The 17053-nt window shown below is 58.7% G+C and overlaps 2 protein-coding genes across 3 annotated transcripts in view; one reads left to right on the plus strand and one right to left on the minus strand.

Annotated features, from left to right (window-relative positions):
- The window catches only part of DNAH1 (dynein axonemal heavy chain 1), an 85027-nt gene extending 78095 nt beyond the window's left edge, over positions 1 to 6932 (plus strand). Inside the window, exons 64-78 of the mRNA XM_059939830.1 lie at positions 77 to 302; positions 440 to 635; positions 949 to 1100; positions 1630 to 1826; positions 2074 to 2218; positions 2470 to 2628; positions 2712 to 2843; positions 3229 to 3399; positions 3483 to 3662; positions 3731 to 3907; positions 4534 to 4704; positions 4823 to 4953; positions 5302 to 5653; positions 5974 to 6208; positions 6765 to 6932. Of these exons, the coding sequence (XP_059795813.1) occupies positions 77 to 302; positions 440 to 635; positions 949 to 1100; positions 1630 to 1826; positions 2074 to 2218; positions 2470 to 2628; positions 2712 to 2843; positions 3229 to 3399; positions 3483 to 3662; positions 3731 to 3907; positions 4534 to 4704; positions 4823 to 4953; positions 5302 to 5653; positions 5974 to 6208; positions 6765 to 6886 (2746 nt within the window). The 3' untranslated portion in view covers positions 6887 to 6932. The remainder of the gene's footprint in view (positions 1 to 76; positions 303 to 439; positions 636 to 948; positions 1101 to 1629; positions 1827 to 2073; positions 2219 to 2469; positions 2629 to 2711; positions 2844 to 3228; positions 3400 to 3482; positions 3663 to 3730; positions 3908 to 4533; positions 4705 to 4822; positions 4954 to 5301; positions 5654 to 5973; positions 6209 to 6764) is intronic.
- A 1143-nt stretch (positions 6933 to 8075) lies between these two features.
- Positions 8076 to 16182, minus strand: BAP1 (BRCA1 associated protein 1). Of its 2 annotated transcripts, XM_059939820.1 has the most exons (17): positions 16079 to 16182; positions 15951 to 15980; positions 15787 to 15841; positions 14664 to 14796; positions 14218 to 14337; positions 13689 to 13750; positions 13461 to 13603; positions 13108 to 13186; positions 12523 to 12646; positions 12065 to 12212; positions 11406 to 11590; positions 10829 to 10962; positions 9856 to 10334; positions 9581 to 9741; positions 9214 to 9306; positions 9009 to 9081; positions 8076 to 8795 (listed from the first exon to the last, which is right to left on the minus strand). In XM_059939820.1, exons 1-17 carry the CDS (start codon positions 16113 to 16115, stop codon positions 8662 to 8664), a joined length of 2190 nt encoding a protein of 729 aa, XP_059795803.1. In that variant the 5' UTR covers positions 16116 to 16182; the 3' UTR covers positions 8076 to 8661. The 2 variants fall into 2 exon arrangements, with proteins under 2 accessions (XP_059795803.1, XP_059795804.1); XM_059939821.1 differs by lacking the exons at positions 14664 to 14796; positions 15951 to 15980; positions 16079 to 16182.
- Between the last annotated feature and the right edge of the window lie 871 nt (positions 16183 to 17053).

Here is a 17053-nt window from a genome sequence, read left to right on the forward strand (position 1 = left end):
ATAGGTGAGCAGGCTCAAGGCTGGCCCTCCAGGGCCTACCAGGTGTCACAGACATAATGTCTCCTGCCCCTGGCAGTGGTCTAGAGGACCAGCTGCTGGGCCAGGTAGTGGCTGAGGAGCGGCCTGACCTTGAGGAAGCCAAGAACCAGCTGATTGTCAATAATGCCAAGATGCGCCAGGAGCTGAAGGACATTGAAGACCAGATCCTGTACCGGCTCAGCTCCTCTGAGGGCAACCCTGTGGATGACATGGAACTCATCAAGGTGCTGGAGGCTTCCAAGATGAAGGCTGCTGAGATCCAGGTCAGCAACTGCCGGCCCACTCCTGCCTGCCTCTCCCCACCTGCCCCAGGCCTGCGCCCTATCCCCACCCACCTCTGCCTGGTGCCCTTTGACAACCTACCTGGGCCTGACCAGCTCCCCCTGTACTGCACCCCCAGGCCAAGGTCAGGATTGCAGAGCAGACAGAGAAGGACATTGACCTCACGCGCATGGAGTACATTCCCGTGGCCATCCGCACCCAGATCCTCTTCTTCTGCGTGTCTGACTTGGCCAACGTGGACCCCATGTACCAGTACTCCCTCGAGTGGTTTCTCAACATCTTCCTCTCAGGCATCGCCAACTCAGAGAGGGCAGGTAGCCCTGGCACAGATGCACATGTTGACACAAACACCAGGCTCTACCCTGGCACAGGTGTGACACACCTGGATGCATTTCCACAGCGGGCACACACACGTAGACTCACACCCATGTCCACTCATACACACCCTCATCAGACTTACACTACGTAAGAACACACGCCCCTCCTACCCTCCTCGGAGCAAATGCCCCAAGGGGGTGCCCAGACTGCCCCTTTGGCTACTGGGGAGACGGGCTGGGCTGGGCTGGGCCCCAGGGATCTTGCTTCCCTCCCTTCTCCCTGCACTGCCATCACCCCTCTGCCCTGCAGACAACCTAAAGAAGCGCATCGCCAACATCAACCGCTACCTGACCTACAACCTCTACAGCAATGTCTGCCGCAGCCTCTTCGAGAAGCACAAGCTGATGTTCGCCTTCCTATTGTGTGCCCGCATCATGATGAACCAGGGCAAGATCAACCAGGTGCGTGATGGAGGGGCGGCCAGTTCCTTGCTTGAAAACAGCCAGGAGGCCCTGGGTTAACTATGGCCCGGCAGCTCCTGTGCACGTCTTCTCAGAGCCTTGAGAGTGCTGGTGAGCACAGAGACAGTCCTGAGCCTACCAGCTCATGGTCTCATGAGCCCCAGGTATTTCGTGGTGCGTTGGAAAGCACTGAGAGTCACAGCCACCACTGCTTGAGCCCTCACCGTGTGCCGGGTGCTGGGATCACAGCTACCCTCTGACCTACCCCCACAAAACCCCTGGGAAGCAGAGTTCTGATTCTTCCTACTTTCCAAGTGAGGAAGCAGAGGCTCAGAGAGGTCAAATCCTTTGCCTAAGGTCACACAGCCAGGGAAAGGGAAAGAGGTGACACTAACCCAGACCTGTGCAACTGCCACCCCCAAGGGGAACTCCATTTCTCTGGCTGAGGATGGTAGGGGAGGCACTGCTGGGTGGGGCGCTGGAGGCAGGCCTCAGGGCCTGGGCACTAGCCTCCCCTGTCCCTTGCCAGAGCGAGTGGCGCTACCTCCTGTCTGGGGGCTCTGTCCCTGTCATGAGTGAGAACCCTGCCCCGGACTGGCTGTCAGACCGGGCCTGGCGAGACATCCTGGCACTCTCCAACCTGCCGGCCTTCTCCTCCTTCGCCCTTGACTTCGTGAAGCACCTATCGGAATTCCAGGCCATCTTTGATAGCCCTGAGCCCCACCGGTGAGCTGGGACCCAGGGCACAGCAGGGTGGGCACATCCAGGGGCTGAGACCCAGGAACAGGCTTGCCCTGGAGCCTTCTCTGAGGGGCCACACAGGGTTGCCCTGCAGCTGTGACTACGTCTCTTCCATGCCCCCGGCCATGTACCCCTGGACACCCCATTCTCCCCTGCTGTCCAGCAAGCAGAGACCCTGTGGCCAGTGCCCTCCCACAGGTTGGCTCTCAGGGGGACGTGGGCACTGTTGCAGGGAGCCCTTGCCTGGCATCTGGGACCAGTACCTGGACCAGTTCCAGAAGCTGCTGGTCCTCCGCTGCCTACGTGGGGACAAGGTTACCAATGCCATGCAGGACTTCGTGGCCACCAACCTGGAGCCACGCTTCATTGAGCCCCAGGCAAGTGCTGTCAGCCAGCACCTGGGCTAATCCCCAGCCTGGGTCCCAGGATCCTGGCTGCACCTGGACAGACCACTTTGCAGCCTTGGTCAGGCCAGGATCCCTAGCCACCCCAAAAAGCTCTGAGAGGTTCCAGGTCCCACCAGGAAGCCCCTCTTGGATTACTCTGGGGGCCCCAGGACCCCCCTACCTCTCCCTGGTTGCCTGCCCCTGAGGAGAAGCTCTAGGTGGCATCTCTCCCTGCCCTGCAGACAGCCAACCTGTCATTGGTGTTCAAAGACTCCAACTCCACCACGCCCCTCATCTTCGTGCTATCACCTGGCACTGACCCGGCTGCCGACCTCTACAAGTTTGCCGAAGAAATGAAGTTCTCCAAGAAGCTCTCTGCCATCTCCCTGGGCCAGGGCCAGGTAAGGGCAAGGGGGTGGGGGAGAAGGGAGCTGGTGGGCTGGGCCAGCTGGTCCCCCACCACTCAGCACTCCTGTCCCCACAGGGCCCTCGGGCGGAAGCCATGATGCGCAGCTCCATAGAGAGGGGCAAGTGGGTCTTCTTTCAGAACTGCCACCTGGCACCGAGCTGGATGCCAGTCCTGGAGCGCCTCATTGAGCACATCAATCCCGACAAGGTACACCAAGGGAATACAGTACATCCATCCAGGACTGATAAGGCTAAATGAGATCGTCCCACAGAGCACTCAGCCAAGCCACCGGCACACGGCGCTCAGGAAGTGACATATGTAACACATATCAACTAGAGTAATCTTCCCAGTGGCCCCCTCAAGTTACTGCTACCAGTGACTCGCCCAAGGCCACCCAGCACAGACGGGTGACCCTGGGACTTGCCGAAGCCCATGTTCTTTACCAGTGGTCCGTGCAGCCTGGTCTGGCCCAGCCCAACCCAGGGGTGGAGTCAGGCTGAGGGTGGCCCAGGGTCCTTGGGTAGGAGGGAGCCTGGTGTTGGGGCAGCCACCAGGTACGGGTCTCAATGCTCACGTGGAGCGTGGCCACCAGGTGCACCGGGACTTCCGCCTGTGGCTCACCAGCCTGCCCAGCAACAAGTTCCCAGTGTCCATCCTACAGAACGGCTCCAAGATGACCATTGAGCCGCCACGCGGGGTCAAGGCCAACCTGCTCAAGTCTTACAGCAGCCTCAGCGATGACTTCCTCAACTCCTGTCACAAGGTGAGACACACTTGGCACCCCCAACCTGCCCCATCTCCATCCCCACCCTTCACGCCCCTCCGCCCCACCCCCACCTCCGACAGGTGATGGAGTTCAAGTCCTTGCTGCTGTCTCTGTGTTTGTTCCATGGGAATGCCCTGGAGCGTCGTAAGTTTGGGCCCCTGGGCTTCAACATCCCCTATGAGTTCACGGACGGGGACCTGCGCATCTGCGTCAGCCAGCTCAAGATGTTCCTGGACGAGTATGACCACATCCCCTACAAGGTGGGCTGGGGATGGGCTGAGGGTGGGGAGCTGGGTGCCTGTGGGGGCCTGACCTACCCACCCCGTAGGTCCTCAAGTACACGGCAGGGGAGATCAACTACGGGGGCCGCGTCACTGACGACTGGGACCGCCGCTGCGTCATGAACATCCTGGAGGACTTCTACAGCCCCGCCGTGCTCTTCCCCGAGCACAGCTACAGTGCCTCGGGCGTCTACCACCAGATCCAACCCACCTACGACCTCAACGTGAGCACACACCGGGGCCGTGCTTCAGGCGGCCTGCCAGGCTGGGGTCCTGGGGTGCCGTGAACACCTGGGTGCTGGGAGACTTGGCCCCTACCGGCCAGTAGCTCCTTTTCATTGATTGATCCATCCCACAAAGATAGCCCTGGAGCTCAGGTTCTGTGGGCAAACGACAACTCCCGCCTCTCAGCCCCTGCCCGAGAGGACTTAGTGAGGCTGGGAGGGGGCGGGCGGCTCCTCTGAGGCTGCCAAGTGAGGCAGTGAGGCGGGAAGCAGCCCAGACCACAGTCAGGGAGGGCTCACTGAGGAAATGATGCTTCAGCTAAGATGTGTGAGGAGCAGGCAGGCGCTGGTGGAGCACCCCAGAGTGTGGGTCAGCAGTGTAAAGGGTCTGTGGCAGGAGGGGCTGTGACAGGTTTGAGCAGCTGAATGAAGAAGCAGGGAGCTAGGCAGCAGGGAGAAGTGGGCTAGGAGGGAGCAGAGGCCATGGAGTCCCAAGGGTAAGAGGGAGATGCGTAAAGCTTGCAACCAGGGGTGACGAGTAGGGGATGTGCTCAATTGGAGGGCTGTCCCGCAGGCTGGAGGTAGAGCAGGGCAGGGGCTTCAGTCGCAGCCCTCCTACCCTCCAGGGCTACCTCTCCTACATCAAGAGCCTTCCACTCAACGACATGCCTGAGATCTTTGGCCTGCATGACAATGCCAATATCACCAGTGCCCAGAATGAGACCTACACCCTGCTTGGCACCATCGTCCAGCTGCAACCCAAATCATCCTCTGCAGGTGGCCAGTGCCGGGAGGAGGTTAGTGGCAGCAGGGGAAAGGGCCCAGTGGTTGGGCAGGACCAGTCTCCTATCCACCATCATGCCTGTTCCCCTGTGGGAAGGAACTCTGCGCATGTAGAATTCTTTGCACCCACAGATAGTGGAGGATGTGGCCCAGAACATTCTGCTCAAGATGCCTGAGCCCATCAGCTTGCAGCGGGTGATGACCAAGTACCCTGTGCTGTATGAGGAGTCAATGAACACGGTGCTAGTACAGGAGGTCACCCGGTAATCCCCTGCCACCCCCAGCCCTGAGTCAGCAGGCCACTGGGCTGTAGAGAAATGACAGCAAAAGCTACACCAAGTGCTATAAACCCATTCTCTAACTCAGCCACATTTTTATTCCATTTTACAGATGAGCAAACCAAGGCCCAAAAAGGTTACATGACTTGTCTAAGGTCATACATTTACTAACAGCCAGAGCTGGAATTGGTACTCAGGCCACTCGACCCCCCTCTATGCTCTTAGCCCCTATATTCTGCCATTGTTTTTTTGTCTATGGCCTACAACTGGGGAGTGCGGATATGGCCACACGGCCCCAGACCACTGCCTTCCTCCTTACCACTGGCTCCACAGGTACAACCGGCTGCTGCAAGTGATCACACAGACGCTGAGAGACCTGCTCACGGCACTCAAGGGGCTGGTGGTGATGTCCTTGCAGCTGGAGCTGATGGCTGCCAGCCTATACAACAACACTGTGCCAGAGCTCTGGAATGCCAAGGCCTACCCATCACTCAAGCCGCTGTCCTCATGGGTCATGGACCTGCTGCAGCGCCTGGACTTCCTGCAGACCTGGATCTCCAAGGGCATCCCAGCCGTCTTCTGGATCAGCGGCTTCTTCTTCCCCCAGGCTTTCCTGACAGGCACCCTGCAAAACTATGCCCGCAAGTCTATCATCTCCATTGACACCATCTCCTTCGATTTCAAGGTCTGGACTCAGCCAGGGCCAGGTCAGGTGACAGGCTGGGGTGTGGCCCAGGCAGGAGGAACACGGAGGCCACAGCTGGCTGGCAGAATCAGGGGACCCCCGAGAGGGGGTTGGGGGACAGGGAGAGCCAGGATAGAAGAGACCGTAAGCCCCAGGGAAATCCCTAGGGGCAGAGCACAGACTGTAGGCTACCAGATGAAACAGCAGGTGAAGGGGGGAGGTAGGCAGAGCCCTCAGGAGGCAGCTGTGCCTCCTGACCCAAATCCTAACCCAGATTCTGGGTGTTTATATGTGAGGGGGCATCTGTGTGCCCACCACAGGTGATGCACCAGTCGGTATCAGAGCTCAAGACAAGACCCAAAGAGGGGTGCTTCATCCATGGACTGTTCCTGGAAGGTGCCCGATGGGACCCTCTGGCTTTCCAGCTGGCTGAGTCTCGGCCCAAGGAGCTATACACAGAGATGGCCGTTATCTGGCTCCTGCCAACACCCAACCGCAAGGTCCAGAACCAGGACTTCTACCTGTGCCCCATCTACAAGACACTGACCCGTGCTGGTATGGGGCCCAGGGCGGGGAGCCTACACCACAGGTGGGGGCCCAGGGTTGGGCCAGTTAGGCTGACCCAGGTTAGCTGAACAGGATGGCTGACAGAGGTCAGTCAGCACTCCTGAGACTGACTAGGCCAGGACAGAGCTGGGCCAGTAGTAGGCAAGGTGATGCCCAGGGGCTGGGCCCAGTCTGTGGGGAGTGGCCCCTGAGCTCACCATCCTCTTGCCTCCCTTAGCAGACCCACCTTGGGTCCTGGGAGCCCCAGCCTGCCCATGGAGGTTCAGAGGGGGTAACCGAGGCCTGGAGAGGTGGGGTGGGCCTGGGCTGGGTCCACAGGGAATGAGCAGGGGCATCAACTCTCCCATTCCCATCCTCAATCATCAGTGCAGTAACTGAGGGCAGGCCTGAGCCTTGGCCACACTCCCCAGACGGGCTTCCTCTTGGGTCAGGTCCCCTTCCTTGTTCCAAGCTCAGTCTGCCAAGTCCACTGCCTTTCTTTATACCCTGTTTCTGCCCTAGTTGAAGCAGACAACTTAACCTTCCCCCTTCTTGCCTGCTCTAGGAACACTATCAACCACAGGCCACTCCACAAACTACGTCATTGCTGTGGAGATCCCCACCGACCAGCCCCAGCGACACTGGGTAAAGCGTGGTGTGGCCCTCATCTGTGCCCTGGACTACTAGACCCAGACAGAAGGGCTGGGGCCATTAAAGTTGCATTTCCTAAGCAGTCCAGCTGAGCCTTAGCTGCTTACACCAGGCCCCCTCTGTAGAACCCACTGCCAGGGAAATCGTGGGGGTGAGAGGCTACAGTGGCCTCAAGAGAAAATGTGTTTAGCAGGGGGAAGAGTGGCACAGTTGGCAGTTTTGACCTGCAACAAGGGAAGAGAGGTGAGCCTTGCAAGGTCCCAGGGCCCCTCCAGGGACTGCGCACCAGGCAGGACTAGAGACAGAGGCACCACCTCCACTGAGTCCCAACACCTCTCCAGGTTGCAAAGCTGTCAGATCTGGTGAAAGCCATGGCCCTCTCCTCCCACAGTACACCTTGCACACAACTCCTCTGGTTCCACAGCCCACCCAAAGCCCCTCCTCAGTTCAGACCCTAAGTCCCAGGCCTAGGGTCCCAAGAACCTCTGCCCCAGAAGGCTGAATGCCCGAGAATGAGCTCCCCTTACCTCTTTGGTCACACACAGGGCCCTGGGCCCAGGTCTGGTTAGGTCCTCACTCCCACCACAGCCCTGGCCTACAAACCTCAGGCCAGCAAGCACAGGAGGGCTCATTTTTTAGGAGAGTTTTATTCATTCATTAGTCCAATATTTACAGGGGCCAGAGGGGTCGGGCTATGCTTAGCGCAGAGAGGCAGCTGCCATGCCTGCCAGCTGCCCCCCACCCCGGTCACTATGTACACATAAGGGGCCCGCCTGGATCACCTTCAAAGCCACCTGGCAGAGGCCATGGGGCTATGTTTGGGGCCTGAGCTCCAGAGGCAGTGCTGGGCCCATTAGCCCTTGACATCAGGCCCTCTGGGAACATGGGGCTCCAACTGGTTGTCTTGGTCCTATTGTCCCCCACCCTGAGTGCCTTGCAGAAGCTGAGAAAGCTGGCATGGCAGGGAGAGCTGAGTGGTGCCAGCTTCCTGCAAGCAGCCCTGTCTCTGCTGTCTCTAAGAGGGAGACGTGGTAATACTGAGGGGTGGGCAGAGGCTCCTCTGAGCCCAGGAGCCCAAGGCAGGCCCCTTGCCAGGGCCACAACACTGAAGACAAAGAGCCTAGGGCCTTGCCACAGAGAGCAGTCTTACCAAGCCTGGCCAAAGCCAGGCCACCAAACAGCTCAAACACTTCTCTCTGCTCAGGCCATGGGACCCAAGCAGGCTGCTCACCCCACCCCTGCTGGAACACCCCACTCCCAGTCTAGCCCAGCAGCCAGGTCCCTGAGTTTGGAGCTCTCCCAGGAGGAATGAAGAGCAGACCTGGCTTCCTCGCAACAGGGACAACTGGGGCCAGAGCAGCAGGGCCCCCAGCTGTGACCCTGCAGGAGTGACCCTGGCCCTCCAGGATGACAGCTGTTAGGAGAGAACTCAGAGTCAGGAAGCTGACTATGTCAACACAGTGGTGGCAAGATGGGTTAGAGCCCAGAAAAATAGAAGTCTCTGTAGGTAAAATATATATTCTGCTGCCCAGGCAGAAAGGCCAGGTCCTGCCACTCCACAGCCGGCTGTGGAGGAAGCTGCAGCACCTCCCTGTGCCCCAGCTCCTGCTTCCAGAGCATGACGGGGCAGCCCTGCCCTGGCAGGCACTAGGGCACCGTGCAGAGAATCCTGGCCTGGCTCCTATTCCCAGGGTCTGGGCTCTCTGACTGGAACTATTCGGTAATACTGGGAAGAGGGGGAGTGGGCCAGGGGAGGGCCCTGGTGAGGGCTGTGTGGCAAGAGTGAGCGGCAGGGTCAGGGCCAGCAGTCCTCACTGGCGCTTGGCCTTGTAGGGGCGTGAGCGTTTCCGCCGGTCAGGCTTCCGCTGCTTGTGGAGTCGGCCAATGCTGACCCCCTGGCGCCGCCGCACCGAGATGTTCTGCTCCACCAGGTTGGCCAGCATGCCTGTGGAGAGGCGCAGGCCCTTGAGTGGGTGGCTGGATGCCCGGCAGCCACGCGCTCAACTGGCCACGGCCTCCGGTCAGAAGCTGAGGCTCTCTCGGCGCCCCCTGAGACTACAGTCTGCTCAAGCCCCGGCAGAGGCCTGAAGGAGGGGGCCTGAGGGCCAGGGCTCTGAGCGGGGCATGCCAGGTAAGGTGCAGCAGCGAGACCCCTCACCTTCCTGAGCCAGCATGGAGATGAAGGTGCAGATGAACTCATCGTAGTTGTGGGTTCTTCTCTGGTCGTCGATCTGTGGGAGAGAAGAGTGAGGACATGAGGACGCTGCAGCATCTCCCCAGAGCAGCCACCAGCTGACCCCAGCAGGTCGCACCTCTGGGAAGACAGGCGGGCAGAGGACCAGGCAGCTGGAGAGAGGGCCCACCTTGAACTTCTTCCTCTTCTCCACCTCTTCCTTGAGGCAGGCCTCATAGTTTGCAATCTCAGCCTCCACACACTTCAGCAGTGCCAGCAGCTCCTGCCAAAACCCAGCAATTGCACCCGTGGTGGGGGGGGCTGGCCAGCACCAAAGCTCCACTACCAGCAGGCAGCTAGAGGCAAGGACGAGCAGCCAGAGTCCCTGGAGCCTATTGAGGCCCCTGCCGCCACCCGACCCAGACAGGCTTCCTGGCACCTGGCTTCAGCCACCACCCTTCACACCAAAATTCCAACTAGGAACCCAGCACCTGGGCAGCAGTGCCCTAGGCCCTTCCCTTGTCAGTATTACAAGAGAAAGCTGCAGAGGGGCTCACCTTGGGTGAGTACTTCTCCCCACTCAAGGGCTCACTAGGCCTGACCAGCCCAGGCTTCTCTCTGCTGTCCACAGCCTCCACCACCTCTTTCTCCTCTGGGCTACCAGACCCCTGGCTGCCTTGGCTCGGTCTGATAGAAGGTGAGGAACCCTTCCCACTCTCTGGGAAGAGAAGGCACGAGAAGACCCATCAGAGTGCAGGACACGTGGTGGTCACTTGGCCACCTCCCTCCTCAGTATGCCACTGGGAGGCCAGTGAGCCAGCCCAAGGCCCACCTGTCAGTGCCAGGGGACTCAGCACACCGTCCTCAGCCAGGTGCAGCAGGCCCGTGCTGATGACAGGACCCAGGTCGCGTACAGCACGATTGTAGCGTATGCAGTCAACACGCAGCAGGCTGTCATCCTCTCCAAAAAGCACCTTGGAGATGTGGGAGGTGACGGGGCTAGAGGGCCGCGTGGGGTTGGCGGAGCGGATAGGCGAGCGTAGTGGCGAATTGAAAGCGCTGCCGATCTCAGAGGCTGTGTCAGTGCTCTCATTGCTGGGGGTGGGCGAGGGCTGTGAGTGCGTGGGCACTGCCACAGCCGGACTCCCGGCCCCGCTGCTCGTCTTGATGGACAGAGGAATTGAGAGGTCTTTCTGGGACTCTTTGAGCTTCTCGGCCAAGACGTTGATGGTGTTCGGCTGCAGCACCGACAGCTGCCCATCCCCAGAGCCACTCAATGGCCCCGGTTTCCCCGGCCCCTTTCGCTTATACCTGTGGGGCCCAAGGAAAGGTAAGCCAAGGGAATGGGCCAGGTGACCACGTTCAGCAACGCCCAGAATGACCTGAACACATCTTTGCCTCCAGGGACTGACCCTGAAGCTCCAGCAGCCTGACCTGGCCATGCCAAGCCTGGCACGCTGAGCTACGACAGCTGCAGCCAGGTGTCCTCAAAGGACACCTCCTCTATTCCAGCTGTCTCACTTCTGGCCTTTTGCCAATGCCGGTTCTTCCAGCAAAGATATCCCCCACCCCATCTCTCAAGGCCTAGACAAAAGGCCTTGATGTCTGGTTAAATGTGCACAGCCCTCGCCCAAGCCCTCCAAAAACTTCTTGGGACCTGGAATCGGCCCCTTCACATCAGCCTCCCCAGGGCCCTGCACTCAGCAGGCATTCAGCATTATCTGCTGAACGGCATTTTCTGGGCTGGAAGATTCAAGATAGGATCTGCAGCACTCAGCCTCCAGCCTTACAGAGCTGGGGCTGACCTGATGGCGGAGTTGGTGTTCTGCACGTCATCCTCCTCGTCATCCTCGTAGTCGTCCTCATCGTCTGAGTACTGCTGGGGTGGGCGGACTGGAACTCGGCTGCGGCCCACACCTGCTGCCAGGTCTTCCTCCTCCTGGGGCAGAGACCCAGGGCGGCCATGAGCCAGGCTGGAGACAGCAGCCACAGCCAGGAAGCCAACATGGCTCTCCAGGTTCAGTCCACTGAATCCCTCCAGGTGCTCCAGAGCCCACCCACACTACCTGCCTACATAGGGCTTCTAGGAGAAACAGAGTGCCCTGAAACACCTGCATTTCTTTTGCCAGTAGAACCCAACCCATAGAGCTGAATCCAACCCCATGCCCTAAACATTTAGCCCCACAGCCATGAGACAGAGTTTAAAGTCAGAGGAGCTCTCTCTGCTTCCCTAAACCCCTGCCATCATAGGGGCTTCTGAGTATCAGATAGAGGAACCTGGATACCTAGGCCCCGACAGAAGGCGAACACCAATGAATCACCTGAGGAAAGTGCCTGTTGCAACCTCTCAAAAGAATCCTGGAGGGAATCCTCCCAGCTTACCTGCATGGGGGACTTGGCATAGTTGTGATTGTCCAGAAAGGCTGGCAGCCGCTGGACGATAGGAGTGGGGTTTGGGGGAACCCCATTGATGCTGCTCCCTGGAGGCTTCACCACCAGCTTGGGTTTGCTGGGAGGGCTGTGGGTCGGGGCTTGTGGGCACGAACCAGCCACCTCCTCCGCACCATCTGAGAGGGCGAGGGGCATGGGCAGGACTTTCAGCCAGACCCTCAAGAAAAGCTGTCCTCAGCCCACTGTCTCCCCAGTCCTGGGGCGCAGCACTGCTCCCCTTCCCTTCTCAGAGAAGAACAGCAGAGACAGCTGATAGGTGGAGAGTCAGCAAGCTCTAAGTCATGGGGCCACAGTGAGGCAGGAAAAGGATGAGATGAAAAAAAGGAGGCAGGAAGAAAAAAACTTCTAGAGAGGCTAGAAAGGGAATATACATTAAGGAGAAGGCTTGGGGGACTGTGGTAATGGCAGCCCTTTCCAGGTGCCTTTGTTTAGGGAGGGACTGCTCTTCCTCCATGTTCCGAGGGGAGAGGGCTGTAGGCACCAGGCTTCAGACCTCCTGCAGGAGCCTCTGAACCACTGCCCAAGTGCCTCCATAGAAAAAGACTTGCTCTGCTTGGGGTGGCTCTGAGGCCCATGAGAGGCTCCAATACCTGTGTGGGTGCCCTCAGAGGCCGCTGGGGCCCTGCTTGTTTCCAGGGCCAGAGGGGACTTGCTGCAGACTGGTTTGGTCTCTTCAGGCAACTGTGACTCTTGAGACTTGTGGGTCTGAATCAGCTCTGGCTGCGTTACCCTAATCAGCTGAAATCAAAATCCAAGGTGCAGAGGAGTGAAGGCAGACCCTAGCTTCTACCTTGGACAGCTAAGGGCCTTGGCTCTACTCACTCACTTAAAGGGAAATAAAACAGCCAAACCTCCTTTCAGAGGCTATTCTCCCCCTCCCCACGCCAAGTCCCATCACCTTTCCCACAAAGGGAGCAAAGGAAAGGAGTGGTTAATTGAAGCCCAGATCCACAATAGAGAGTAATGTGGCAATCAGACACAGACGCCCCAGTGGAGGGGAGGAGTGGGTGGCTGGGCTGGGCAGGGCCTGGGCAGGAGGGGTACCCACCTGCTGCAGGGCCTCCAGTACTGTCTGACGGTTCACCTTCAGCACGTGCAGCCTGGCCTCATACTTGATCCTGCGGTCGGGCACCACCGCCATCAGGTTGAAGCGGATGTCATGGTAGGGCTCCCTGCAGTCACAGCCGTGGCCGTGAGAGCAGCTCTCACCCTGGCCCCGCCATCAGGTTGAGGCAGATCTCCTGGCAGGGCTCCCTGAAGTCACACCTGCAGCCACAGGTACAGGCCCCACCCCAACAGGCGGGCAGCAGCTGGCCATGCACACCAGGCACCTGAGTTGGTGCCTTCCAACAAGCTGCGTGAGGGGCCTGTCAGGAAGTGAGCCAGCACACGTGGGCCACCCAGGGCTCCACCAAGGCCTGCCCCTCCCCAGGCTATCCTGAAGCAGGCCACACGCAGCCTGAGTGGGAAATAGGGCAAGGAGTTGGGAGCACAAGATCTAATCCTGATCTTGCCAGATTCATCACGTGGCCTTGCACAAGCCATCTGGACTCTCTCTGCCTTGGTTCCCTCTTCTGTGTCCCTCCCAATGGGGGCACAGCTCCAGAAGGTAGGGCAGGCACAGGGCCCTTACCCTGCAGTGGCGAGGCCGATACGCTCCATGATGACCCTCCGGGCCTTGTCTGTCCACTCCTCATCCTCCCCCCAAGGCCCTGGGGAAACCAAGACAAGGAGTCAGTAGGTAGGAAGCCCTGAGCTCGGGCAGGCCAGGAGTTGGAAGGATGATGGAGAGCAGGTGACCCAGAGAATCAGGGGCTAGTTGGGCAATGCAGTACAGGGTGCCATCCTGCCAGAACCACATGTCTTCAAGACACCCCCGCCCCACCACGCCCCACCACTGGGTCCCAAGCGCTTGAGGACCCTGAGCCCCACCTCCTTAGGAGGTAAGCAGAGAAATCCAATGGGCCCCCAGCTCAGAGTGCCTACCATGGTCAATGGGGTAAACCTTCAGCCCATCCAGCTCAAAAAGCCGGCCTGTGATAGGCACATAGCTGACAAAGTGGAATGCCTCCATGGTCCGCACGGCACTAAGGCCATTCTGCTTCTCGGGGAGATGGCGTGGCTCAGGCCTGGGGAAGGACACAGTCAGTGCCCAGAATGGTACAACCCCCTTCCTTGCCCCCACCCCCATCAGTTCCCACAGCTCCCACACACCTGGCATGGCTATTATGTGCCTTGGCCAACTCTGGAGCATTGCCAATCGCATATCCTTTGCTCTAGAGGGAAGAAAATAAGGCCACATCAGAGCAACTTTTCAGGTGGGCCTCGGGTGGGAAACAGCTCAGGAGAACAGGCCTGGGGGCATTCCAGGAACTTGAAGCACAGGTGGCCTCTCCTGAAGGCCTAGTGGGGGCAGGAAAGAGCTCTGGAGCCCCCAAAAGATGGGCTGTACTGGCCTTGCATGGTAATCAGTGGACACTGGACAACAACATTGCCTGATAAAGTCCTAATAAGGTGTCACTTAAGGAATGTTCCTCTCTTCCCCAGGTCTGTCTCCTTTTCTGACAATTGGGCCTTAAAAAAAAAGTTGACTTACACAATTAATTTACAGGTCAAATATAATGTAAATATCATTTGAAAAAGCCTCATAGTGCCAAATGCCGTGTGGTGGCATTATCAGTGGCAGATCTGGTGGTCACATCTGCCTAGTCAGCTGAGTCAGGATCAAGGCACTGTGGCCTACCTCAGGGCTGAAGCCTTTGGTAAAGTCCTTCATGCGACTCAGGGTGGGCCCCAGGTCCACATTGCTGCAGTTGAGGAGCACGCTCAGCAGGGCATGAGTGGCACAAGAGTTGGGGATCAGCTGTGAAACAAAGAACAGTCACCCATCCACAGCATCCCTCACCCCAAGCCCATACTCATCAGGAATGGGGACCCAGAGAGAGACAGTCATGTCTGGACAATCCTCATCAGCTCCCCTCATCTTTACCCAACATTTGTTCATTCAACTAAGTACCCATCAGAAGTCTGGGGACATGGAGAATGGACTCAGACATCACCCTCCTCTAAAGAGACTCCCTTTTTTAGTGAATAAGAGCTCAGTTCCTTCTGCCTTCCCCCACTTCCACTTGCCAAGCGAAGAAAACGGCAGCATCCCACCCTCCAGAAAGAACACAGAGCCCAGCAGACCTGGTGGGCAAAGAACATGTTATTCACAATATCATCATCAATCACAGATGTATCATCCACCAAGGTAGAGACCTTGCGACGGGATCGGCGCTCTTCGATCCATTTGAACAGGAAGATGAATCCATACACGGGGCTGGGGAAAGTAAGGGACAGAGCTAGACCAGTCAAGTGGGGGAAGGCAATCTGCATTCCCTTTCCTCTCCCCTATTCCTTTGCACTGTGTTACCACTCAGGTGCCCTTCCTGTGATCCCACCTCTCCCTTGGCTTCTTCCCAACGCTGCCCAAAGCGGCCCTGAGCCCTCGCACCCCAGAAGCCCACTGCAGGCAGAGTCAAGCATCAGCCTCTGGCTGTGATGTTCCAGGAGTCGCCCAGTATCCTTATGAAGTCTATGGTTCTGGGATAAGAAAAGCTGGAACGATGGCTCAGGACCGGGTAGGAACAGAAAGTAAGGCGAGAACAATAAATGTGATGAGGAATTTAAACACTAATTCTCACTTGTGAAGCCCAGGGCCTGGGCCCCAGTGCAATCAGGGAAGTTAACGAACACCCATATCAGTCCCTTCTTTCCTGGAGGGAAAGAAGCAGACTTCTCCGTTTAGTCACTGTAGCAGTTCCTCCACACCTCTATTCTGTAGGACCACCAAGACAAGACCCTGACCTTGGTCACCCAGGAGAGTCCTTGTCAGATGCCACAAACCAACCAATCAATATGAGACCCCTGTGTGGGGATTAAAACCACCGGCACATGGGCACAGTAAAGCAGTCATTAATAAGTTACAGCTGCACAAAAGGCACAGTGTGACCTGAGTCAAGAGAAGTGGGTTTCTGGCTGGGAGGCCACAAAAAGCAGATGAATTTAATCCAAGAGATGGTTAGAATTTGTATTGGGGGGAAGAGGTTACCACATAAAGGGAAGTGCTGAGGGAAAACTGGGAAAAACAAAAGCACAGCACCAGCTTCATCAGGAAGGCACCCAAAGAGGAGGGATGCTTCCTTATACGAGATTTTACAATTTGGAGCCCTGATACTACCTCCCTTGAGGAGCAGTCTCTCCCGAGTCCCTCCCTAGCCCTCGGGGTGTAAGGGGCGGCCGAAGCCACGCCGCGTGCCAAGCCACTCACCCCTGGCATTTGCTCTGAAGGTCATAGATCTCCTCCACCTGCACCCCTTTGACACCTGCGATCAGGTAAGGAAAGAAGTCGGGAAGGGTAGCCTCTGGCTGTGGAGCGATGGCCCATGAGTGGGCCCCCACAGCCTGGTTCCGGCGCGTAGGAGAGGCTCTTACCGAAATCTTCCACCAGGAGGGTGAAGAGGCCTGGGTGGGGCGACAAGAGGAGCGGGTAGTGGTCAGAAAGGCGCGTCTCGGACCCACCCGGCCTCCCCAGCTCCGGGCCTGCCCGGTCCCCTCCTCACCAGGGTCGCTCTCCAGCTCCAGCCAGCCCTTATTCATCTTCCCGCGGAGCGGCCCCTCAGCGCCATGTCCAGGCCCTCCCGACCCCCCGCCGCCCCCCGCCGGGAGCCCCCGCCGCCCCCGGGGCCCCTAGCCCCACACACAGACAACGGGCCCCGTCGCGTCACCCGCCCGCGCCGGCGGCACTACGTCACCTCTGCGCGACGATCGCCGCCCCGCCTCTGGCCTCGTCTTCTGCAGTTTCGACTCCAGACGCCGGCGAACTCGCGCGGGAGTGCAGGGCGAGAAGACTGGGCAGGGCTAGAGCGCGGGTGGCGCGAGAAGGGGCGGGGCAGGCGCGCGGCCGTTAGCGCGCTACCGTTAGCGGTCCCGCTCTGCGCAACCGTCAGCGTCGCTGTGCTCCCCGCGGCTGCAGTGTTCCTGGGTTGCAGTCCGCGTGACCCGGCCGCCGTTTGCGTGCTCACCCCCTTCGCCGGCGCAGTCACCGCGCGGGGCGGCGGCCCGTGAGGTAGCTACCACAGCTTGCGGCAACGAATAAAGCTCCGGGACAGCGGCGCCCTCGGCGATAGCCGGGCGGGCGGCCCCGACCGGGAGCGGCCGCCAGTGCGCTACCGTGAGGAGTGAGCGGCTGAGGCGACCTCCTGCCCGGCCTCGCACCAGCAGCCCGGCAGGCGCGACATGAGCCTGGTCTGGCATCTGCGGGATGCTCCTTGAGCCCCTTCTTTGGCTGTTACCTCCGGGGGATGGTTGTGGCCACACCGACTCGTATTTTCCAAATAAACCATTGTTTATTCTTGCGGTGGCGGGGCCGAATACACTTATTTATTTTTAATTTTCTCAAGTTTTACTCAGCACTTATCCAGTGAAACAACTCGGTAACCGTTTCAAGGGAGCATCCGATCGGTTAGGAAATCTCAGACTGAGCAGCTTGTGGAAGCCAGCATTTGCAACGTCCTCCTCACATGCTTTGAAGATCC

Source organism: Balaenoptera ricei, chromosome 11 (genome assembly GCF_028023285.1).
Source record: "Balaenoptera ricei isolate mBalRic1 chromosome 11, mBalRic1.hap2, whole genome shotgun sequence".
NCBI classification, from domain to species: Eukaryota; Metazoa; Chordata; class Mammalia; order Artiodactyla; family Balaenopteridae; genus Balaenoptera; species Balaenoptera ricei.

Excerpts from the sequence above, each read along its gene's own strand:
- BAP1 (XM_059939820.1), bottom strand. The coding sequence starts at position 16,115 with ATGAATAAGGGCTGGCTGGAGCTGGAGAGCGACCCTG. Across the intron at positions 13,604-13,688 it reads GCACATAATAGCCATGCCAG|GCCTGAGCCACGCCATCTCC; the intron begins GTGTGTGGGAGC and ends GTCCTTCCCCAG. Across the intron at positions 9,307-9,580 it reads GGGAGAAGTACTCACCCAAG|GAGCTGCTGGCACTGCTGAA; the intron begins GTGAGCCCCTCT and ends GGGTTTTGGCAG.